This window comes from Anomaloglossus baeobatrachus, chromosome 4 (genome assembly GCF_048569485.1).
Source record: "Anomaloglossus baeobatrachus isolate aAnoBae1 chromosome 4, aAnoBae1.hap1, whole genome shotgun sequence".
Taxonomy (NCBI): Eukaryota; Metazoa; Chordata; class Amphibia; order Anura; family Aromobatidae; genus Anomaloglossus; species Anomaloglossus baeobatrachus.
The window spans coordinates 220,845,041-220,870,115 of NC_134356.1; the positions used below are offsets into that span (position 1 = coordinate 220,845,041).

Below are 25,075 nucleotides of genomic sequence, written 5' to 3' on the forward strand. Positions count from 1 at the left end.
CAAGAGGCATGCCAACACAGCCTTGACGCTACTCTGGAGACTCTCCAGAGTTTCGGGTGGATCATCAATTTTCCAAAGTCAAATCTGACACCGACCCAATCGCTGACATGTCTTGGTATGGAGTTTCATACCCTCTCAGCGATAGTGAAGCTTCCGCTGATCAAGCAGCGGTCGCTACAGAAGGGGGTACAATCTCTCCTTCAAGGTCAGGCACACCCCTTGAGGCGCCTCATGCACTTCCTGGGGAAGATGGTGGCAGCAATGGAGGCAGTCCCTTTCGCGCAGTTTCACCTGCGTCCTCTTCAATGGGACATCCTTCGCAAATGGGACAGGAAGCCGACGTCCCTCGACAGGAACGTCTCTCTCTCTCAGGCGACCAAAGCTTCCCTTCGGTGGTGGCTTCTTCCCACTTCATTATCGAAGGGGAAATCCTTCCTACCCCCATCCTGGGAGGTGGTCACGACGGACGCGAGTCTGTCAGGGTGGGGAGCGGTTTTTCTCCACCACAGGGCTCAGGGTACGTGGACCCGGCAAGAGTCCTCACTTCAGATCAATGTTCTGGAAATACGGGCAGTGTACCTTGCCCTGAAAGCGTTCCAGCAGTGGCTGGAAGGCAAGCAGATCCGAATTCAGTCGGACAATTCCACAGCGGTGGCATACATCAACCACCAAGGCGGCACACGCAGTCGGCAAGCCTTCCAGGAAGTCCGGCGGATCTTGATGTGGGTGGAAGCCACGGCCTCCACCATCTCTGCAGTTCACATCCCGGGCGTGGAAAACTGGGAAGCAGATTATCTCAGTCGCCAGGGCATGGACGCAGGGGAATGGTCCCTTCACCCGGACGTGTTTCAGGAGATCTGTTGCCGCTGGGGGGTGCCGGACGTCGACCTCATGGCGTCCCGGCACAACAACAAGGTACCGACGTTCATGGCACGGTCTCAAGATCCCAGAGCTATGGCGGCAGACGCCTTAGTTCAGGATTGGTCGCAGTTTCAGCTCCCTTATGTGTTTCCTCCGCTGGCACTGCTGCCCAGAGTGTTACGCAAGATCAGGGCCGACTGCCGCCGCGTCATCCTCGTCGCTCCAGACTGGCCGAGGAGGTCGTGGTACCCGGATCTGTGGCATCTCACGGTCGGCCAACCGTGGGCACTACCAGACCGACCAGACTTGCTGTCTCAAGGGCCGTTTTTCCATCTGAATTCTGCGGCCCTCAACCTGACTGTGTGGCCATTGAGTCCTGGATCCTAGCGTCTTCAGGATTATCTCAAGAGGTCATTGCCACTATGAGACAGGCTAGGAAACCAACGTCCGCCAAGATCTACCACAGGACGTGGAAAATTTTCCTGTCATGGTGCTCTGCTCAGGGTTTTTCTCCCTGGCCTTTTGCCTTGCCCACTTTTCTGTCCTTCCTTCAATCTGGACTGGAAAAGGGTTTGTCGCTCGGCTCCCTTAAGGGACAAGTCTCAGCGCTCTCTGTGTTTTTCCAGAAGCGCCTAGCCAGACTTCCACAAGTACGCACGTTCCTGCAGGGGGTTTGTCACATCGTTCCTCCTTACAAGTGGCCGTTAGAACCCTGGGATCTGAACAGGGTGCTGATGGCTCTTCAGAAACCACCATTCGAGCCAATGAGGGATATTTCTCTCTTACGCCTTTCGCAGAAAGTGGTTTTCCTAGTAGCAGTCACCTCTCTTCGGAGAGTGTCTGAGCTAGCAGCGTTGTCGTGCAAAGCCCCTTTCCTGTTGTTTCACCAGGACAAGGTGGTTTTGCGTCCGGTTCCGGAATTTTTCCCCAAGGTGGTATCCCCCTTTCATCTCAATCAGGATATCTCCTTACCCTCTTTTTGTCCTCATCCAGTTCACCAATGTGAAAAGGATTTGCACTTGTTAGATCTGGTGAGAGCACTCAGACTCTACATTTCTCGTACGGCGCCCCTGCGCCGCTCGGATGCACTCTTTGTCCTTGTCGCTGGCTTCCAAATCAACCCTGGCTCGGTGGATCAAGGAGCCAATTCTCGAAGCTTACCGTTCTGCTGGGCTTCCGGTTCCCTCAGGGCTGAAGGCCCATTCTACCAGAGCCGTGGGCGCGTCCTGGGCTTTGAGGCACCAGGCTACGGCTCAGCAGGTGTGTCAGGCGGCTACCTGGTCGAGCCTGCACACTTTCACGAAACACTATCAGGTGCATACCTATGCTTCGGCGGATGCCAGCCTAGGTAGACGAGTCCTTCAGGCGGCGGTTGCCCACCTGTAGGAAGGGGCCGTTTTACGGCTCTATTACGAGGTATTAATTTACCCACCCAGGGACTGCTTTTGGACGTCCCAATTGTCTGGGTCTCCCAATGGAGCGACAAAGAAGAAGGGAATTTTGTTTACTTACCGTAAATTCCTTTTCTTCTAGCTCCAATTGGGAGACCCAGCACCCGCCCCTGTTTTTTTGTGTACACATGTTGTTCATGTTGAATGGTTTCAGTTCTCCGATATTCCTTCGGATTGAATTTACTTTAAACCAGTTTATAATTTTTTTCCTCCTTCTTGCTTTTGCACCAAAACTGAGGAGCCCGTGGGAGCACGGGGGGTGTATAGTCAGAAGGGGAGGGGCTTTACACTTTTAGTGTAATACTTTGTGCGGCCTCCGGAGGCATAGCCTATACACCCAATTGTCTGGGTCTCCCAATTGGAGCTAGAAGAAAAGGAATTTACGGTAAGTAAACAAAATTCCCTTCTTATCGGTTAAGGGAACAAGTGAGAAAAGAGTTGTGAATATATGATAAAATGTAACTTTTATTATTAATTGGGTTGGTTTACTGAAGCACAAGTCATGTGCTGGCGCCATTATTAGCACGTCATGTGTCTTTCCCTATTTAATCGGGATTCACCCCAATGCACATTTTGCCAGCTATTCTGTCTTCCTCTGCTACATACAGTACTGTCTAAAAGTTTGGACACACCTTCTTATTCAAAGAGTTTTCTTTATTTTCATGACAGAAAATTGTAGATTCACATTGAAGGCATCGAAACTATGAATTAACATATGTGGAATGAAATACTTAACAAAAAACTGTGAAACAACTGAAAATATGTCTTATATTCTAGGTTCTTCAAAGTAGCCACCTTTTGCTTTCATTACTGCTTTGCACACTCTTGGCATTTTCTTGATGAGCTTCAAGAGGTAGTCACCGTAAATGGTCTTCCAACAGTCTTGAAGGAGTTCCCAGAGATGCTTAGCACTTGTTGGCCCTTTTGCCTTAACTCTGCGGTCCAGCTCACCCCAAACCATCTCGATTGGGTTCAGGTCTGGTGATTGTGGAGGCCAGGTCATCTGGCATAGCACCGATCACTCTCCTTCTTAGTCAAATAGCCCGTACACAGCCTGGTGGTGTGTTTGGGGTCATTGTCCTGTTGAAAAATAAATGATGGTCCAAAAACCGGAGTGTGCAACACAGTAATCAAAGCAAAAGGTGGCTACTTTGAAGAACCTAGAATATAAGACATATTTTCAGTTGCTTCACACTTTTTTGTTAAGTATTTCATTCCACATGTGTTAATTCATAGTTTTGAATGAGAAGGTGTGTCCAAACTTTTGGTCTGTACTGTATGTGCCACTATTGCACCAACCCAATCATCTCCGCTCCGCTCAGTCATCACAACTCTCTGCGGGCGCTACCTTACCCTGCAATCCTGCCACTCCGACAGTACTGTTTCACAATGGCAATTTGTTGCAGTAATCTATTATGTTTAATATTGGCTCAACTTCAATATAACCTTTGACAATAATCATCTCTAATACAGAAACTGGCAGTCTGTTATATTAGGCAGATATATTAATTTAGTGAAATATACTATTATAAATTCTGATTTGAATACCGCTGCATAATAAGTAGATATTTATTTTATTAACCAGAGAAATTGTGGACTCCGGATAATTTCTCACACATCCTAATTTGATATGACCGAGATACAGGACTCATTTAATAACATTTTAGAATGTAATAATTAAGTTACATTTTATCATTTATTCACAATTCTTTTCCCATTTATCCATGTGCCCCGTACATAATTTCTTTTTTGGTGGCACACACCCTTGTGAGTGTTGATGGGAAGATAGTTGGCAACAGAGTTTCCAGTAAAGGCAGTATATGTATGTCATATACACAGGTCGCTGGAGTGTTGTAACGCCCAGGATCGGTCACAGCATCTAAGCACATTCAAATGAATAGCAGCTATCGTGGCTTATTGCTGTTTTCAATAGAGCAGATGCTGGCTATATATTACAGCCAGCATCTGCCCCGTATGGATAAGGAACAGCTCCTGAGCCTGCTCTATACACACTTCTTCTAGCCAATGATGTACATGTACAGCAGGGTGCGCAAAGGTGTTAACCTCAATCATCACTAGGCAGTTTTGTGCATTGGTTTTTCCCCTTCCAAGCAATATAACTTTATTTTTGCGTTGAAATGGCCAACTATTTTTGAGGGGAAAGTAATAAAAAAAAGGAGGCGATTCAAAGTTTTATGCACTGGGTTTTTATGTATTTCTAAAAATTATTTTTTTTTCCTTTGGGGAACTTAAATTTGCAATTGTTTAAAAATTCTTTAAAAAAAACTTTTAACTCCTTTGTAACTGGCCAGTTTTTATGTTTTTTTGAGGGGGTTTCAATATTCCCTCCACTTCTTCTAAGGGCTCGCTAATAGAGATGAGCTAACACTGGCGTAACATTTTTCTTGATACCCTTTTGGGGGTAAATACGACATATTAATCACTTACTGTATTTTTGAGAGATCTGCAGTGACTGGAAAAAACACATATATGACATTTTGATTCTTCTAAATTTATTTCTACATTCAGAATATGTTTTAAATGATTTTATATTTTTATAGACAGGACTCTTATGGACGCAGTGATACCAATTATTATTTTTTTTAATCTATTTATTATAAAACTGAAAAAAGGGGGTGACTTATTCTTTATACATATATACACATACATTCATATGTATATATTTTTTTAAAACATCTTTTTCAGACTTAACGTTTTGGTCCCCCTATGGGACTGTAACCTGTGATCATTTGATTGCCTCTAATATATACTACAATGACAAATTAAGAAGCTCATTCTGTAGCAAAGCTGGGTGGTCATCAGGGCCTTTAGCAATCCCCTGGCTTCATGGTAAACCTATAAGTGCCCTGAGATTGTATCACATTGGGCCAGTAAGTGTGTTGACTGTTGATCGCGCTACTTAAATGCTGCTATTATCCTTGCCGATCACTGCTCTTACAGGCAGAAGCCAGCTGTGTGTTACTGACAGCATCTGCCCTGTGTGGGTTGTGCACACTCCTGAGCTACCTCCATACATACATCTTGACTATGTTGTACAGTTATATCAAGGTCTATATCAAGGTCCCCAAAGTTCCTAAAGGGAATATGTCAGAAGGTTTTTGCCACCCAATATGAAAATAGCATGATGTAGGGGTAGAGACCCTGATTCCAGCAATGTGCCACTTATTAGGCTGCTTACTGTAGTTTTGATAAAATCATTGTTTCTCTGACGCCTCATTGGGGGACACAGGACCATGGGTGTTATGCTGCCTATCCATAGGAGGACACTAAGTAGATGCAAAAGCATAGCTTCTCCTCTGCAGTATACACCCCCTGGCCGGGCCAGGCAACCTCAGTTTTAGCTTAGTGTCTGTAGGAGGCACTTCCTTTCAAGGTTTGTTATTTTTTGAGGGCGACGGTTTCCTTTTGGGACCGATCTCCCACTACCATCAACGGGCGGGAACGTGGAGTGTCGCCTCCACGTACCCCCTCCTGCGACGCTGGATCCTGGGCTGGACGATGGGTTCCACAGACACCGATTTTCCAAAGCCCAGGGTAGAGGCCTGTGCCCTATAGCCCAATTCCTCAGCCCCTCTTTGCAGGCTCTGAGTTGAATATGGCACCAATTCCTCAGCCCCTCTTTGCAGGCTCTGAGTTCAATATGGCACCGGTGTGACCGGACACAGCAAGCTGACTCTGCTATTTTCACTGCCTGGACTGAAGCAGTGTTTTAAAGTGAGATCCCCCCTGACTGGTTTCCCAGACAAAGGGAGAAAAGACGCAGGGAAGGCTCCCCTGACATTTACAGTATTTATTATGAGAAAGTCCCTTGCTGAGTGCAAGGAGGAGAGCTCCAAAGATCCTGCACACACAGTGTTAACTTTTCTCTAGCTTGCTGGCTGGAGGAGGGGGGAAGTCACTCCTGTTTGCAGAAAGTCCTGGAGATAATTTCCTGGTCGCAGGGGGAGGGCCCAGGGCTCAGGGACAGAAAAGCCGGCTGATAACCACCAGTGACAAGCTGTGTGCTGACTGGAGGGAGAGGGCGGAAAACTATCAGAAGCTCCCTTCCCGCCGGTTTTTACTACCCACAGCAGGGGGGGGCACACTGACTTCATCTTCGTGCTCTTTTAGCGCTAAGCCCCGCCCCCGTGGCCGCGATAAGCGCCCCCCCCCTCACCCCCAGGAAAGCGTGCGAAGATCTCCATAGAGCTTAATCCTTCCTGAGGACAGGGCCATCGGCTGATTTTGGTGAGGTGCTTGCTTCACTTGTAGCTATGCTGAGCATTGCTCCCCCTCCTGGCATACTCCTATTAGGAACATGCAGAATTCTAAGGGCACTAAGAGTGCTAAGGCCCACATAGTCTATTATTCAGCCTGCACTACCTGCCACGCTAAGCTACCACGTAAACACATCTCTTCTCTCTGTGAGTCCTGTCCCCCTATAGCCCCCCAAGACCCCCCTGCCACCACCGCCGCAACCGTCAGCCCAGAGCCTAGGGCTCCCAGCCCACCGGAATGGGCACAGTTTCTGTCCCAATCCATGGAAAAACTGTCACAGACCCTGGTGCTGGCTATGCAGTGTCGTCCTCCACACCCTTCTGGGTCCCTGGACTGAACACAGTCTGAGGATACCCCTATGGAGGATCCTTCTGAGGTAATCCGGGCACATGCTTCACCGGTTGCAGGGATCAGGAAAAGAGCACACGGCCGGGTGTCTCTAGCGGGCTCTCCCTCGGGAGCACACAGGGCAGGCTCTCCCACACGCTCCACGGCTTCTGAAGAGCTGGAGGAGGGAGAATGCTGTTTATACAAAGAGGATTCCTTGGTTTCAGCCTCCCTAGATGATCAAACTGCAATAGACTCCCTTATAGCAGCAATCAACCAAACTCTGCTTGTGGAGGATCCCCTATCCACTACCACTGACCATGCGGTCTCCTTTAAGAGGGCAAGGAAACCCCAAAAGGTTTTCGCTGATCACCCAGAGTTTCAGGATATCCTCACAAAGCAAAGGGAGAAGCGCTTCGGTAACCGAAAACTCATGGAGTCCCGGTACCCTTTTGCCTCACCTGCCCCTAAGGGCTGGGCCGATCCGCCCTCGGTCGACCCCCCGGTCTCCCGCCTTACCACAAAGACGCTCCTGTCTTTACCTGATGGTTCCTCCATCAAGGACCCGACAGACAGGTGGAGCACCTCGCCCGCTCTGCTTTTGAGGCTGCAGGTTCCTCCCTCTCGCCCTCCTTTGCCGCTGTGTGGGTCGCAAAGGCGATCTCGGTCTGGGCAGAATCCCTTAACACTTCGCTTGAGGAATCCCAGTTCACTCATACCTTCGCAGAGGTAACATCTCAAATTGCCGCTGCGGCGGAGTACCTCATGCAGGCCTCCATGGACGCTGCTACCAGCGTTTGCCGCCTCAAATACCATAGCCATCCATAGAGCTCTCTGGCTCCGACAATGACGAGCAGACTCTGCCTCCAAGAAGTCTCTCACGGGCCTTCCCTTTTTTCCAGACCGTTTGTTTGGCGAACGTCTGGACAATCTCATTTCTGACGCCACGGGAGGAAAGAGTACCTCCCTCCCCCTGCTGAAGTCCAGGACGTCCTTCACCAGACGTCCACAGTTTTCGTTCCGCTCCTTTCGGAACTCATTTGGTTGGTCGACATCCCGTGCTGTCCCCGCCACCAGTCACGAACTACGCAGGGACCGACCTCAGCTCTCCCCGAAACCCACTTCGTCATGGCAGCCTAGACCGAAACAGTCCAGGACTAAGGAGACTCGGCCACGACGTTTTCCCCCCTCATGACTCCGGCGCCCCGGAAGACACACTCATTGTAGGAGGTCGACTGCGGCTCTTTCATCACATCTGGGCTGCCGCCTCAGACGACAAATGGGTGCGAGACCTTGTGTCTTCCGGTTACCACATAGAGTCGGTTCTTTACCAAACCCCCCAAAGACTCGAAAACGACGCAAAGCTTTTTTCTCAGCAATCCACTCGCTCCAAACAGCAGGAGTGATAATACCTGTCCCAGACGACGAGAAGTTCGGGGGGTTTTATTCCAACCTCTTTGTGGTCCCCAAAAAGGCTGGGTCAGTTCGACCCATCCTGGACCTCAAACACCTAAACAAACACATGCACGTACAAAGATTCAGAATGGAGTCCCTAAGGTCCATTATTGCATCCATGGTCGAAGGGGAATTCCTCGCCTCCATAGACATCAAGGACGCGTACCTGCACATACCCATCGCCCCAGATCACCAAAAGTTCCTCTGCTTCGCAATTCAGGACTCCCACTTTCAATTCGGAGCTCTACCCTTCGGCCTCGCCACCGCACCAAGGGTCTTCACCAAAGTCATGGCGTCCGCCATGAGCGTCCTTCATGCCAGGGAAGTAGTCGTTCTCCCTTACTTGGACGACCTCCTCATCAAGACCCCCTCCTTCCGCGACTGCTCAACCAGCATACAAATCACTGTGGACACCCTATCCCGCTTAGGGTGGCTAGTGAATCTGGACAAATCATCCCCGATCCCATCACGATCCATCACCTTCCTGGGCATGTCCCTGGACACCCGTCGGGGCTTGATCCTTCTCCCTTAGGGCAAGGCGATCGCTCTTCAACGAGCGGTACGCTGCCTTCTACGTCCTTCGTCTCGCTCCATTCGATTCACCATGAAAGTGCTCGGCAGGATGGTGGCAGCTATGGAAGCAGTACCCTTTGCTCAACTGCACCTCCTCCCACTGCAGCTAGCCCTTCTAGCGGCCTGGGACAAGAGCCCCTTCTCCCTGGACAGACATCTTCACCTAACGCCTTCAGTCAGGTACGCACTCCGCTGGTTGCTTCGGTCCTCATCCCTATCGAAGGGGAGATCTTTTCTCCCAGTGAACTGGCTGGTCCTGACCACGGACGCCAGCCTCCTAGGCTGGGGAGGAGTGTACCGGCAGCACACTGCTCAAGGACGTTGGACGCCCCAGGAGTCTTTCCTACCCATAAACATCCTGGAACTCCGCGCGATCTTCCTCGCGCTCAGAGCGTTCTGCCCTCTGTTAGCGGGTCGTCAGATTCGAGTCCAATCGGACAATGCGACAGCTGTAGCCTATATCAATCGGCAGGGGGGCACCCGCAGCAAAGCGGCTTATCTCGAGGCCCACAAGATCCTCAGCTGGGCCGAATCGTCGGGATCAGTGATATCAGCGGTACACATACCGGGGGTAGAGAACTGGGCAGCAGACTTTCTAAGTCGCCAAGGCCTGGCCGCCGGAGAATGGTCTCTCCACCCAGATGTGTTTCTACACATCTACACTCGCTGGGGCACACCAGACGTGGACCTAATGGCCTCAAGGTTGAATGCAAAGGTACCCGCGTTCATAGCCAGGTCACGCGACCCACAGTCCATCGGCGTGGATGCTCTAGTCTGCTCCTGGCACCAATTCCACCTGCCTTACATATTTCTACCTCTACCCCTGCTGCCGCGGGTAATCAGGAAGATCAAGGCAGAGGGAGTCTCGGTGATACTGATAGCACCGGACTGGCCCAGGCGCGCCTGGTACGCCGAATTAGTACAAATGCTCACAGACGCACCGTGGCGCCTTCCAGACATCCCAGACTTGCTGACCCAAGGGCCCATTTCCCATCAGAACTCCAGAGCCCTGAAGCTGACGGCATGGCCATTGAGACCTGGGTATTAACAAGAGCGGGATTCTCTCCCTCGGTTATTTCCACCATGATCAGCGCCCGAAAGCCTGCTTCATCCCGCATTTACCACCATACGTGGAAAATCTTCCTTTCATGGTGCAGGAAAAATAACGTCCAGCCTCTGCCTCTGGCCATCCCCGGAATTCTCGACTTTCTACAGTCTGGCTTGCAAGCGGGGTTGTCTCTCAGTTCCCTTAAAGGGCAGGTCTCAGCGCTCTTAATCTTCTACCAATGCCGCCTGGCTCAAAAACCGCAAGTCAAGACCTTCCTCCAGGGCGTTTCCCATCTAGTTCCCCCGTACAAATGGCCGCTGGAACCATGGGACCTCAACCTCGTTCTGGACGGTCTCCAGAGGTCTCCCTTTGAACCCCTCAAGGAATCCTACCTTACTCTTCTGTCCTGGAAGGTAACATTCCTGGTGGCAATTACATCCATTAGACGGGTTTCGGAGCTAGCAGCACTCTCTTGCCGCGAGCCTTTTCTGATCTTTCACCAGGACAATGTGGTTCTGCGCCCCCTTCCGGATTTCCTTCCAAAGGTTCTTACCCCGTTTCATTTGAACGAGGACATTGTTCTGCCTTCCTTTTGTTCACACCCGGTTCATAGGGTGGAAAGGTCTCTGCATTCGTTAGACCTCGTCAGAGCTCTCAGATATTACATATCCAGGGCAGCCCCCTTTAGGAAAACGGACTCTTTGTTCGTCATTCCTGAGGGGCCTAAGAAGGGACAGGCAGCTTCAAAGGCGACTCTGGCTCGCCGGATTCGCTCTGCGATCCAGGAAGTCTACCGCTTGCAACTCAAGCCCATTCCTAGTGGGCTGCGGGCTCATTCCACGCGAGCAGTTGGCGCTTCGTGGCCATTCGGCATCAGGCTTCAGTGGAACAGGTGTGTAAGGCTGCGACCTGGTCTAGCCTACATACGTTTTCAAAGCATTACAGAGTCCATACCCAGGTTTCAACTGAGGCAAATCTGGGTAGAAAAATTCTGCAAATGGCAGTAGAGCACCTCTCTCAGTAGGCGCTCCAGGCTGTCTGGGACTGGTTCCTAGTCCTTGGGTTGTGTTGTCTTCTTTTATGTTTTCCCACCCATGGTCTGCTTTAGGACGTCCCATGGTCCTGTGTCCTCCAATGAGGCATCAGAGAAAACGTATTTTTGTGTACTCACCGTAAAATCGTTTTCTCTTAGCCATCATTGGGGGACACAGCACCCACCCTGTTGCCCTGTTGGGCCTTGGTTCTCTCAGTACCTTATTTGGTTATGACTCTTCTTTTCTCATGTTCCTCTGTTGAGAAGTTTCTACTGGTTTTTTCCCCTACTGCTTGTGTACTAAAACTGAGGTTGCCTGGCCCGGCCAGGGGGTGTATACTGCAGAGGAGGAGCTATTTCTTTTGCATCTACTTAGTGTCCTCCTATGGATAGGCAGCATAACACCCATGGTCCTGTGTCCCCCAATGATGGCTAAGAGAAAACGATTTTACGGTGAGTACACAAAAATCCGTTTTTTATCAGCAGGAGATTATCACTAGAGGATTAGTAAATCTGCTGCCATGTAGTGCTCCACATTCATGAGCTCTGTATAACTCCGCCCCATCACTGATCGGTAGCTTTCTGCCTATGCACAGTATACACAGAAAGTGGATCAGTGGTTGTGGGTGGGGTTATACATACAGAGCTCAACGTTCAAAGAACTAGTAGACCTACAGCAGTGGTTTTATCAAAACTACAGCAAGCAGTCCTGTAATTAATACATAACAGGAATCAAAAAATGTAAACAAAATACAAAAGTATAAAAATTAGGATCACCCCCTTAGACTTTATATAGAAAATAATAGACACTAAATAAATAAAAATCTTGTGTGTACCCCAAAATTGTATCAGTAATAATTTTAACTTTTCAAAAAAAAAAAAAACAAAAAACCTCTCTACAGCTCCTTTGATAGAAAAATATAACGATGGGTCTCAGAAAATGGCGACGCAAACCAAATTTCCTTTATCGCAAATTTGAAAAAACAAATGTCACCACTGATATAAAAAAATCTGTACAATTTTTGTATCCCCGTAATCGTACTGCCTTAAAGAATCACTCTGCCAGGTCATTTTTACCAATGGACACCGGCAATACAATGATCTTTGCCTGATTTCTGAACCTTTGCTTTGCTGCAGTTGGGCAATCTGTGTTGAAAGACGTGAGTAAAGTGAGAAAGCTGAAGCAGTCGGGAGAGCCCTTTCTTCAGGATGGGTCCTGTATTAATGTGGCGCCACATTTACACAAATGTCGGGAGTGCAGATTAGAACGCTACCGGAAATTCAAAGAGCCGGACCAGGATGATTCCACCGTGGCTTGCAGATTTTTCCACTTCCGCAGGTATGGCTTTATTATAAGTGTTTGTGTTCCCAGCAATGTAGACAGTCAGCTCTAGTTATTATTATTATTATTATTATTAATAATAATAATAGGGATAAGCGAACTGTTCAGTGATCGGTAAGCGTAATGAGCCTTTTGATGCTTGGGTACTCGTTAACGGAGTATAATAGAAGTCAAAGGGGAACTCGAGCATTTTTCCTGAAAATCTGAAAAAAGGTTGTGTTCCCCATTGACTTCCTTTATACTCTATAAATGAGTTCTGAGCATCAAAATGCATTGTTCCAAAATTACAATAGAGTTTCCAAACATTGTAAAAAGCTGAAAATGGTCATTTGATGAATTAGCAAAATTGAGAGGTCACATTTACCGAAATCAAATCTTGCATTTCTTTGCATGATGTCAGAATAGCCTCCCACAGCTGCTATTGTGATGTAAACTGTCTACCATCCTCATAGATTTTTTGCTTGAGGATACTCCAAAGGTTCTCAATAGGGTTTAGGTCAGGGGAGGCTGGTGGCAGAATTGAGAGGTCACATTTAGTGAAATCAAATGATTTTCCAATCAAAAACATCTTAAAAGGCCAAGTTACTTGTTAACATAGGACCCCTTCTATGGTATCACAATTCTTGCATCCATTGAACTTTTAAGGTTTTGGATAGTTTCTGCTTGAATTTCTTTGCAGGATGTCAGAATAGACTCCCAGAGCTGCTATTGTGATGTGAACTGCCTACCATCCTCATAGATATTTTGCTTGAGGATACTCCAAAGGTTCTCAATAGGGTTTAGGTCAGGGGAGGCTGGTGGCAGAATTGAGAGGTCACATTTAGTGAAATCAAAAGCTTTTCCAATCAAAAACATCTTAAAAGGCCAAGTTACATGTTAAGATAGGACCCCTTCTATGGTATCACAATTCTTGCATCCATTGAACTTGTGAGTATTTGGATAGATTCTGCTTGAATGTCTTTGCAGGATGTCAGAATAGACTCCCAGAGCTGATATTGTGATGTAAAATCTTTTGCTTCAGGATACTCCAAAGGTTCTCAATAGGGTTGAGGTCAGGGGAGGCTGGTAACCACACCATGAATTTCTCTCCTTTTTATGCCCAAAGCTGCCAATGATAAGGTATTCTTTGCTGCAGGAGATGGTGCATTGTCATGCATGAAGATGATTTTGTTTAGGATAGCAGGGTTCTTCTTTTTCTAAACACAAAGTAAAGGTTTTTTTAACCAAAAAAACGCAATAAACCAGCGCTAGATGGGTTTTTTCAATTTTATTGATATAAAATTTTTTCTATCCTTGTTTCAAGGCCAAATATTTAATAAGAAACACACTGATTATTAACAGGTCCAAGGACCGCATAAAACACATATAAAAAACAAAGGAATAATGCTTATAAAATTAAATATAATATTATTCCTTTTATAAAACCACCATGCTCCAAGATGATACAATATTCACATTGAATTGGTTTGACTAGTTTAAACAAATTGCCCCGGCCGGTGGCACATGCTCTATTGCTTAAATATTTTTAACCGATGAATTAAGTGAAATACCAAACCACTCGGTTAGTTTGCACGCTTACTTTACACAATATAAGCATGCAGCGTTGTATTTACTCCCAGACCTTTGGAGAAAAACTAAAACATTTATCCACAATGACACCCCTGATCCACGGTGTAAGTCAGCAGAGTTTTTTAGCAGAATTTAGTCTGCGGTATTTGAACCGGCTTTTCTCCTCCGATTAAGCTGGAACCGCTGCGTATGGGGTTAATTGGTTAACCTCCCAGAGCAGACACTTTGGGAGCAGCGGCCGCGATTAATGCTGGTTCTAAGGGAGGTATATAGTCAGCCAGACCCCTCCTTCCAAAGGCTATATATCACTTCAGAATACCACAATCAGCCGGTCCCATACACTCTCAAATATACTTGCAATAAAACTATGCAAAGTCGCTGAAACCATAAAAGGCTGGCTGTAGATAATAAGACAGAGATAGTTACTCAGCCTCTCCGGCGGGCAGTCCAGACCGTATTCAGTGTAGACTGACTGGATCCACGTAGGGAAGAAGTTGTATAGCAGGTTAGCACCACACTAGGTTCCGATCCGTTTCCAGGCAATGTAATGCCGCTGGAGGTGCCAGTGTGTGCTGGTTGGAGACACAGAAGGAGTCGGCAGTAATCTCTCAATTTCTCCGGCAAACCGTCCGGACCGTGTCCAATAGGTACAGATGGATTCCACACGGGAGAGAGATAGCTTGGCAGGTTATCACCACACAGAAGAGGTAGGAACAGAGTCCTGATTCTTCTTTTTCTACCATGGAAGAAAGTGTTCACTTAGAAACTATATAATTTGGCAAGGTCAATTTGGAATATGCCATAATGCTCCTTTCTCAAGTAAAGTTACGTCAACTTACCCCCAAAACTAAAACGCAAGCACCTTTTTGGGAAGTTGTCTACTCATTTTGGGTTTAGAATTTAGGCTGTACAGGACATGTAATATCATCCTTTCTTCGGCGCTCTATTGGGAGACCCAGACGATTGGGTGTATAGCTACTGCCTCCGGAGGCCACACAAAGCATTACACTAAAAAGTGTAAGGCCCCTCCCCTTCTGGCTATACACCCCCCGTGGGATCACGGGCTGCTCAGTTTTCAAGCTTTGTGCGAAGGAGGCACACATCCATGCATAAGCTCCACTGTTTAGTCAGCAGTAGCTGCTGACTATATCGGATGGAAGAAAAGAGGGCCCATACTAAGGGCCCCCAGCATGCTCCCTTCTCACCCCACTTGCGGTTTGTAAGGTTGAGGTACCTATTGCTGGTACGGAGGCTGGAGCCCACATGCTGTTTTCCTTCCCCATCCCCCTGAGGGGCTCTGAGGAAGTGGGATCTTTCCGGCCACCAAGCCCTGAGGCCGGGCTCCATCCACAGACCCATAGAACCTGCTGGATGTGGAGCGGGAGTGCCGTTCAGGGACAAGGCCCTGCAACTTTCAGGTACTCTGTGTCCCCGTATGGCAGGCCACGCACACTCCAGGCTTGCTGGGTGTGCTAGTGCGCCGGGGACTGTAGCGCTGTGCGCTGGGCTTATAGTCCCTGCAGATTACTGGGGGACTTTACGTGTGGGGACCGCCGCGCCGACCGCCCCTGGAGCGGCGGCGCAGCTGCGACTTGTAGTGCGCCGGGGACGCGCCGACCGCGCTTTTACGGCGGCGGCGCTTCTAACTTTAGTCCCCGGCTTTTGCGGCCTAGCGCCGCTTCGTTCCCGCCCCCACCCTGTCACTCAGGGAAAGGGAGAGACGCTGTTCTATAGCAGCGCCGAGGGCTGGAGCCTTATTTGCATTCTCCAGCCCCCTTCACTAGACACAGTGGGCGCCGGGTTCCCGCTCTTGTCTCGGGCCCGCCCTCGGCCCGCCCCTCTCCTCTGGACGCCGGCAGCCATTCCGGCACGCAGAGCGGGAAAACGGAGACAAGCGCTGAGCTACCAGCACAGGATTCCGGCGCCACACACCCGCTTTTGTGCGGGCGGTAAGCGGCAACTAAAGTGCTGACCCACTAATGCCGAAGTGTCCTGTTGTACTTTTGTACGGTCGCTATTCAGGATGCAGACCTAGAAACAGCAGCAAAAGATCAGGGGTGCTAAAGCACAGACTCTGTATGCTGCTTGTCTTGCATGTGCTGCAGTGTCATGTGTCCTTTATGCTTGTATGTTTTACATTGCACTGTAAGGGCTATTCTTGGCTGTCTACCCGCCTAGATGGCTAGACAGCGGCAGCAAACAGCAATGGTGCTAAGGCACAAGCTTTCAATGCTGCTTGGATTGCATGTACTGCAGAGTTTATTTTCATGCTTGTACATTCACTGCATGTCGCTATTCTTGGCTAATGCTCCTTGATGACTAGACAACAGCAGCAGAAAAGCAAGGGTGCTAAGGCACAAGCTTTCAATGCTGCTTGGATTGCATGTGCTGCAGTGGTTATTTTCATGCTTGTATGCTATACATTCACTGTATGTCGCTTTTCTTGGCTAATGCTCCTGAATAACTAGACAACGGCAGCAGAAAAGCAAAGGTGCCAAGGCACAGGCTTTCTATGCTCCTTGTACTGCATGTGCTGAAGTGTTTATTGTACTTCATGCTTGTATGCTATACATTGCACTGTACGGTCGCTATTCTTGGCTAATGCTCCTAGATGGCTAGACAGCAACAGCAAAAAAAAGCATGGGTGCCAAGGCACAGGCTTTCTATGCTGCTTGTACTGCATGCGATACTGTTCCAGGACCCCCAGTGTGTGCAATTACTCAACGGGGTCTCTGCTACAGGTGGCCAAAAGAACCACCTGTGATCCCTGTCCAGGGACAGGGACGGAGTTGCAGTTTCCGCTGATATATTGTCTGTGACTATGACTAACATCTTACAGACTTTGCAGTCCAGACAGACCTTGGGCAATGTTGATTCAATGCCCCTGGCCACCCTGATTTCGAAACAAATCATGGCTCCAGGAGGGTCCCATGCATCCCAGGGTGCAGGCTCTGACACGGACGACAGTCCCAGACGGCCTAAGCGAGCTCCCTAAGAACGGCCCTCGACTTCATCACAGTACTCTCTGTATGATGATGCAGACGTAGCTGTTCAGGACTCTGATCCTGAGACCGCTCTCAATCCGGATACACCGGATGGTGACGCTATAGTGAATAATCTTATAGCGTCCATCAATGGAAGGTTGGGTATTTCTCCCTCAACTCCTCCAGTGGAGGGGTCAGCTTCACAGCAGAAGAAATCCCTATTTCGGTATCTCAAGCGTATATTGAGTACTTTTCTGGTCACTCTGACTCCAGAGAAGCAGTCCAGGAACACCACGCTTATCCCGATAAGCGTTTCTCCAACCGTATTGAGGATACGCGTTGTCTCTTCCCCCCTGACGTGCTCAAGCGCTCCAAGGGTGGATCCCCCAATCTCCAGGCTTGTGGCTAGATCTATAGTTGCAGTGGAAGATGGGACTTCACTTAAAGATGCCATTGACGGACAGATAGCCCTCTGGTTGCAATCTGTCTATGAAGCTATCGGCGGGTCGGTTGCCCCGGCATTCGCAGCCATAGAGGCACTCCAAGCTATTTCAGCTAGTATTGCGCAGAGGGACGCGGTCACATGTACATCTTGGCCGCAGTAGCGTCCTTCACCTCGCAATGTCGGCATTGCGACTCAAGCTGTTTATGCTGTCCTGGACTCTACGAGCCGTACGTCAGTGGCGTCCGCCAACTCCGTGTTGTTACGCTCCTAGTGTTAAGGGATTGGAGCAGATGCTGCTTCCACAAAAGTGCTTAACCAGATTGCCTTTATCTGGTGACAGACTGTTTTCGTGAGCGGTTGGATTAAATCATTCAACTGTCCAAGGGTACGGATTCTTCCTTACCCCAGCTATCAAACAAGACCCATCAGGAGAAGGGACAGTCGAGGTTTCGGTCCTTCCCAGGCTCGGGCATGTCCCAATTGCCCTCGTCCAACAGGACTCAAAAGGCTCAGAGGGGCGCAGGTTCCTGGCGGGCTCAATCACGCCCGGAGAAGGCAGCCGGAGGGACCGCTACCAAGGCGGTTTCCTCATGACTTTCAGCCCTCTCTCTCCGCGTCCGCGGTCGGTGGCAGACTCCCCCGCTTTAGCGACATTTAACTGCCACAGGTCAATGGCCGGTGGGTGAGAGACAGTTTGTCGCAGAAACTTCCTCACCGGCCGAGCCGAGGCTCTTCTGCAGGCAGTAGGAGTCGTAATCCCGGTTCCTCCTCAGGAACAAGAGACACTTTTTACTCCGATCTGGTCGGGGTGACAAAATAGGACGACTCCTTCCGTTCCGTTCTGGACCTTAAACTGCTCAACAAGCCAGGCGGTTCCGGATGGAATCCCTCCGCTCCGTCATTGCCTCAATGTCTCAAGGAGATTTCCTAGCATCAATAGACATCAGGATGCTTATCTCCACGTGCCGATTGCTCCAGAGCACCGGCGTTTGCTACGATTCGTTATTGAAGACGAGCATCTTCGGTTCGTAGCCCTACCCTTCGGTCTGGCGACAGCCCCACGGGTTTTCACCAAGTTCATGGCAACAGTGGGACCACTCCCGCACTCTCAGGGTCACCCTGTGATCCCTTACTTAGACCATCTACTTGTCAAGGCACTCTTTTAAGAGGCATGCCAACACAGCCGGAACATGGCGCTGGAGACTTCCCAGAGTTTCGGGTGGGTCCTCAACTTTTCAAAGTTAAACCCAATCGCTGGCATATCTTAGCTTGGGGTTTCACACTCTCTCAGCGATGGTGAAGCTTCCACTGGACAAACAGCGGTCACTACAGACGGGGGTGCAGTCTCTCCTTCAAGGAGACACCTCATCCAGAGGCAGTCCCTTTCACGCAGTTTCATCTGCGTCCACTTCAATAGAACATTCTTCGCTAATGGGAGGGGAAGTCGATGTCCCTACACAGGAACGTCCCCCTTTCTCAGACGATCAAGGACTCTCTTCAGAGGAGTCCACTCTTCAGATCAATTGTCTGGAGCTCTGGGCAGTGTATATTGCCCTGCAAGACTTCCTGCAGTGGCTGGAAGGCAAACAGATCCGAATTCAGTCGGACAATCCACAGCGGTGGCATACATCAACCACCAAGGCGGACTACGCAGTCGGCGAGCCTCCCAGGAAGTCCGCCGGATTCTGCTAGGGGTGGAAGACAGAGCATACACCATATCCGCAGTTCACATCCCGGGCGTAGAAAACTGGGAAGCAGACTTCCTCAGTCACCAGGGCGGGGACGCAGGAGAATGGTCTCTGCACCCGGACGGGTTTCACGAATCGGCACAACAGCAAGGTCCCGGTTCTCATGACGATCAAAGAGCTCTGGCGACAGGCATCTCACGGTCGGTCAACCGTGGGCACTACCAGACCGGCCAGACTTACTGTCCCAAGGGCCGTTTTTCCATCTGAATTCTACGGCCCTGAACCTACTGTGTGGCCATTGCGTCCTAGATCCTAGTGTCCTCAGGATTATCCCAAGGGGTCGTTGCCACCATGAGACAGGCTATGAAGCCCACGTCTGCTAAGATCTACCACGGAAGTGGAAGATTTTCTTTTACTGGTGCTCTGTACAAGGAGTGTCCCCCTGGCCATTGGCATTGCCTACTTTTCTTTCCTTCCTGCAATCTAGGTTGGAAAAGGGCTTGTCGCTCGGCTCCCTTAAAGGGCAAGTCTCGGCGCTATTGGTGTTTTCTCAGAAGCGTCTAGCACGACGTCCGCAGGTACGCACGTTCCTGCAGGGCGTTTGTCATATCGTCCCCCCGTACGAGCGGCCGTTAGATCCATGGGATCTGAACAGGGTACTAGTTGCTCTCCAGAAGCCGCCTTTCGAGTCTCTGACGGATGTTTCACTCTCTCGACTATCACGGAAAGTGGCCTCTCTGGTAGCGATCACGTCTCTTCGGAGAGTGTCTGAGCTAGCAGCGCTGTCATCCAAGGCTCCCTTCCTGGTGGTCCACCAGGACAAGGTAGTGTTGCGCCCCATTCAGGAGTTTCTCCCTAAGGTAGTATCCTCGTTTTCATATTAATCAGGATATCTCCTTACCTTCCTTTTGTCCTCATCCGGTTCACCGGTATGAAAAGGATTTCCATTTGTTAGATCTGGTGAGAGCACTCAGAATCTACATTTCCCGCACGGCGCCCCTGCGCCGCTCTGATGCACTCTTTGTCCTTGTCGCTGGCCAGCGCAAGGGGTCCCAGGCTTCTAAAGCCACCCTGGCTCGATGGATCAAAGAACCAATTCTGGAAGCCTACCGTTCTGCGGGGCTTCCGGTTCCTTCAGGGCTGAAGGCCCATTCAACCAGAGCCGTGGGTGCGTCCTGGGCATTACGACACCAGGCTTCGGCTCAACAAGTGTGCCAGACAGCTACCTGGTCGAGTTTGCACACTTTCACCAAACATTATCAGGTGCATACCTATGCTTCGGCGGACGCCAGCCTAGGTAGAAGAGTCCTGCAGGCGGCAGTGGCCTCCTCGTAGAGGAGGGCTGTCTTGCAGCTCTAACTTGAGGTATTTTGTTACCCACCCAGGGACAGCTTTTGGACGTCCCAATCGTCTGGGTCTCCCAATAGAGCGCCGAAGAAGAAGGGAATTTTGTTACTTACCGTAAATTCCTTTTCTTCTAGCTCTTATTGGGAGACCCAGCACCCGCCCTGTTGTCCTTCGGGATTTTTGGTTTGTTTGCGGGTACACATGTTGTTCATGTTGAACGGTTTTCAGTTCTCCGATGTTACTCGGAGTGAATTTGTTTAAACCAGTTATTGGCTTTCCTCCTTCTTGCTTTAGCACTAAAACTGAGCAGCCCGTGATCCCACGGGGGGTGTATAGCCAGAAGGGGAGGGGCCTTACACTTTTTAGTGTAATGCTTTGTGTGGCCTCCGGAGGCAGTAGCTATACACCCAATCGTCTGGGTCTCCCAATAAGAGCTAGAAGAAAAGGAATTTACGGTAAGTAACAAAATTCCCTTCATTGTCAGATTTCTGTATTATTTATTTTATTCATTTATTTATTTTTAAATAATGAAATTTAAAAAATGGTAGAAAAAATATACCAAAATGATTAAATTAAGCTTGTTAAACATTTTTAAAGAGGGTTTGTCACCAGATTTCACAGTACAAACTGCATATTGTATTAGAGTCTTGCACCTGATAAGACTGGTGTACTTACTTTGAAAGTCCACATTGTAGATCAGATATAGAGTACTTGAATAGAATATCTCAAAACATATCCGAGTGCTTTCTGCCCATAAACGGAAAATCATAGTAAATATACACAGTTAAACAATAGTCATCGCTGCTTATCTATTTCTGTTAAGTGAAATAGATTTATAAAGTGGTTTGAAAACCACATAGAAGAAAGTGCAGCACCAGAAGCCCCCCTCCCTCTCTACCCCCAGTCACACCTGTTAAAGGGAACCTGTCAGGTGCAATATGCACCCCGAACCACGAGCAGTTCTGGGTGTATATTGCTAATCCCTGCCTAATCGTCCCACTAGAATAGATAAAGGGATCTTTAGAAAAAGTATTTCTAAAGATCCCATATGATATGCTAATGTGGCCAGTGACTAGTTGCAAGGGCGTTAGTTCCTTTAGCTAGTCGGCCCCTTTAGTATGTAAGCACGTCCCTGTGGGCATGCTAATGAATACGCAGCGTCAGAGGCATGGTCGCACTCACCTGTCTGCTGCCATCGCGTCCGACTCCTGGATTTGGATTTCGGCTCAGTGCGCATGATCCTGGACTTTTGGTCATGTGCACTACATGAATTTGAATCCAGGATGCGTCCACCCGACTTCATAGTACGAATGACCGAAAGTCTGGGATCATGTGCACTGAGCCGAAATCCAAGAGTCGGACATGATGGTAGCAGAGGTGAGATCATCCTCTGACACTGCACATTCATTAGCATGTTAGCACACCCACAAGGGAGTGCTTATATGTGAAGGGGACCGACTAGCTAAAGGAACTAACGCCCAGGGGACTAGTCGCTGACCTCATTAGCATATGATAAAGGCTCTTTAGAAATCCTTTTTCTATAGATCTCTATCTATGCTAGTGTATACAGGGACAGTTAGGCAGGGATTAGTAATATACACCCAGAACTGCTCATGCCTTAAGGTGCATATTGCACCTGACAGGTTCCCTTTAAGCAGTCAGGGTGAAAACAATCTACTCCAAATTTTGGTGAATTTTCCAGAGCAGCCCTGGCGTAGTTGTGAATATGTGTAAAGGGGTTGTCCGGTGGAAGTAATTAATGGCCTGTCCACAAGATAGGTGATAACTTGCTGACCGGTGTGTGTGCAGCTGCAGAGACCTGCACCGATTAGCAGAATATGGGTTATTTAATAACTGTTACATAATGGTGCAGCAGGTCAGATTCATTCTCTATGGGGCTGCCAGAAAAATTCCAGCACAGCGCTCTGCAGCCCCATAGAGAATGTATGGAGCAGCGGCCAAGCATGAGCACTGCTGCTCTAGTCTAACAGCACTCAGCATTCGGACCTCTAGTGATCATCACCTACCCTATAGATTGGGGACAACAAGCCCTTTAATATGGCACGAGAGCATTAAGATGCCTTGTACTGTGAAATCTAACAGCAATGCGTCATTTTCTAATATGTTATATAAAGTTGCTGTCCTTGCATTTTAGGCTGGTTTTTACCCGGAAAGGAATACTTCGTGTAGAAGGCTTCTTGAGCCCTCAGCAGAGTGATTCTGAAGCCATGCGTCTCTGGGTTCCCAATGCAGTGGCAGCGGAGGGCATTGACTTGGAGACATCAAAATATATTCTTGCGAACGTGGGAGATCAGTTCTGTCAGTTAGTTATGTCGGAGAAGGAAGCCATGATGATGGTGGAGCCACAGCGTAAGTTTCTAGTTATAGCATGAGTTATTATCCACAGTGGGATAGTACAAAGATTGTGGGTTGTCATCTAAGTATTTCTTTCTACACAGAAAAGGTTGCTTGGAAGCGAGCGGTCAGAGGTGTGAGGGAGATGTGCGATGTGTGCGAGACCACGCTCTTCAATATCCACTGGGTTTGTCGGAAGTGTGGATTTTGTGTCTGCCTCGATTGTTATCGGCTCAAAAAGAGCAGACAGCTCAGAGGTAAATATCTTATAAAGCGAGGGCTGCGTAAACACTCCAAGAGGAATTCCAACGTGGCAGGCCAGTTTTATTGTCGTATTAGAATTTTGATACAGTACTTTGATAAATTCTAAAGCAAATTGTTATTATTGATTTATTTATTTATTTATTTTTTTAAAGTTGCCCCAGAAAATGAGCCCAGTGATGAGGAGGGCTTTGCGTGGCTAAAATGTGCTAAAGGACAGTCCCATGAACCCGAAAACCTCATGCCCACTCAGATTATCCCTGGCACAGGTAAGCATTATCTTTTTTTCATAGTTACATAGTTACTTAGGTTGAAAAAAGACCTAGGTCCATCTAGTTCAACCTTCCTCCACCAGTTCTACATTTAGTCACTAAGTCATTTATAACCAACAATGCTTTGTGTACTGAGAAAATCATCCAGCCCTTTTTTAAAAGCTGTTATAGTATCTGCCATTACTACCTCTTGTGGTAGGGTATTCCACAGTCTGACTGCTCTAACTGTAAAGAACCCTTTCCTATTTAGCTGCCGGAATCGCTTTTCTTCCACTCGCAGTGAGTGTCCCCCTGGTCCTTAGTATTGTCTTTGGAAGAAATAAGTCATGTGCCAGTCCTTTATATTGACCACACATGTATTTATACATATAAATGAGATCTCCTCTGAGACGTCTTTTTTCTAAGCTAAACATATCTAACTTTCTTTGTCGCTCCATTGGGAGATCCAGACAATCGGGTGTATAGCTTCTGCCTCCGGAGGCCACACAAAGTATTACACTTTAAAAAGTGTAACCCCTCCCCTCTGCCTATACACCCTCCCGTGGATCACGGGCTCCTCAGTTTTATGCTTTGTGTGGAAGGAGGCACACATCCACTCATGCATTCTCATATTAGTTATGTCGGTTGGAAGAAAAGAGGGCCCCCACGGGGCCCCCGGCATGTTCCCTTCTCACCCCACTATGTCGGCGGTGTTGTTAAGGTTGAGGTACCCATTGCGGGTACAAAGGCCGGAGCCTCATGCCGTCTCCTTCACCATCCCTTAGCGGCTCTGGGAGAAGTGGGATCCTGAACGGTCAGCCATTTGCTGGGACCGTGCTCCCTCCGCAGCCCCTGTGGGAATCTGCCGGACCGGAGTCTATTCAACCTCATGGACCGGGCCCTGCAACTCTAAGGTACTCTGTGTCCCCATTGGGGAATATGCAGGAGCGCACCTTCTTCCCGGACGCTGCGGCAGCTGCTGAATTGAGAAGACCGGCGGACTTCTGCGCCGACCGTGCCTGCTTGTCGGGCGCGGTCTCAAATTTAGTCACCGGCTTCATCGCGGCCTAGTCGCAAAAATCCCGCCCCCGGGCCTGCCTGTCAGGGGTAAGGGCGGGACTGCCGACCTGACGTCGGATGTGAGGGCTGGAGCATCCTGCATGTTTCCTCCCCCCTCACTGATCACTGTGGGGACCCCAGATTCCCGCACTTTCCTGGCGCCGCCCACGGCTCCACTCCTACCCTGAGATCTCCGGCAGCCATTTTTTGGGCATTCTGCCGGTGGAGGATTCTCAGGAACAGCTCTGCAGCTCCAGGGGACCTAAAGCTGGGAATCTGGAGGCACACACTCAGCTTGTTAGCGGTCGGTAAGCCACACCGGTCACCCGGTGCTGGTCCCCCCTAGGGTGCCGGAATAGATACGTATTTATATATATATTTCTGTTCGGTCGGGCTGTATACCCTGTTTTTGCCCATATACCCTCAGTGATCATTCTCCTAGGAGACAACAGCATGTCGTCCACAAGGAGCAAAGCTGTTAAGGCACAGGGGTTTTTTGCGGCCTGTACCTCTTGTGGGGCTATGTTACCTGCGGGTTCCACCTACCCTCACTGTGAGCAATGCTCGACCCCTGTTTCACTTGCTCAGCCGGAGCCTCGGTCACTAGTGGACCCCTCGGCTCATGTAGACCCCCCGGCTCCCCCTGTCCAGGCGGCAGGGACAGAGTTCTCCTCTTTTGCTGAGAAACTCTCTGAGTCACTTTCACAATCCATGGCTCAGTCTATGGACAAATGGTCTGCCAAGCTGC

The 25,075-nt window shown here is 49.0% G+C and overlaps 1 protein-coding gene across 1 annotated transcript in view; it reads left to right on the top strand.

Annotated features, from left to right (window-relative positions):
- KDM3B (lysine demethylase 3B) overlaps positions 1-25,075 on the top strand; it is a 158,605-nt gene that overhangs the window by 73,558 nt on the left and 59,972 nt on the right. Inside the window, exons 9-12 of the mRNA XM_075344677.1 lie at positions 12,164-12,365; positions 22,557-22,771; positions 22,861-23,013; positions 23,173-23,286. Coding sequence (XP_075200792.1) covers positions 12,164-12,365; positions 22,557-22,771; positions 22,861-23,013; positions 23,173-23,286 — 684 coding nt within the window. The remainder of the gene's footprint in view (positions 1-12,163; positions 12,366-22,556; positions 22,772-22,860; positions 23,014-23,172; positions 23,287-25,075) is intronic.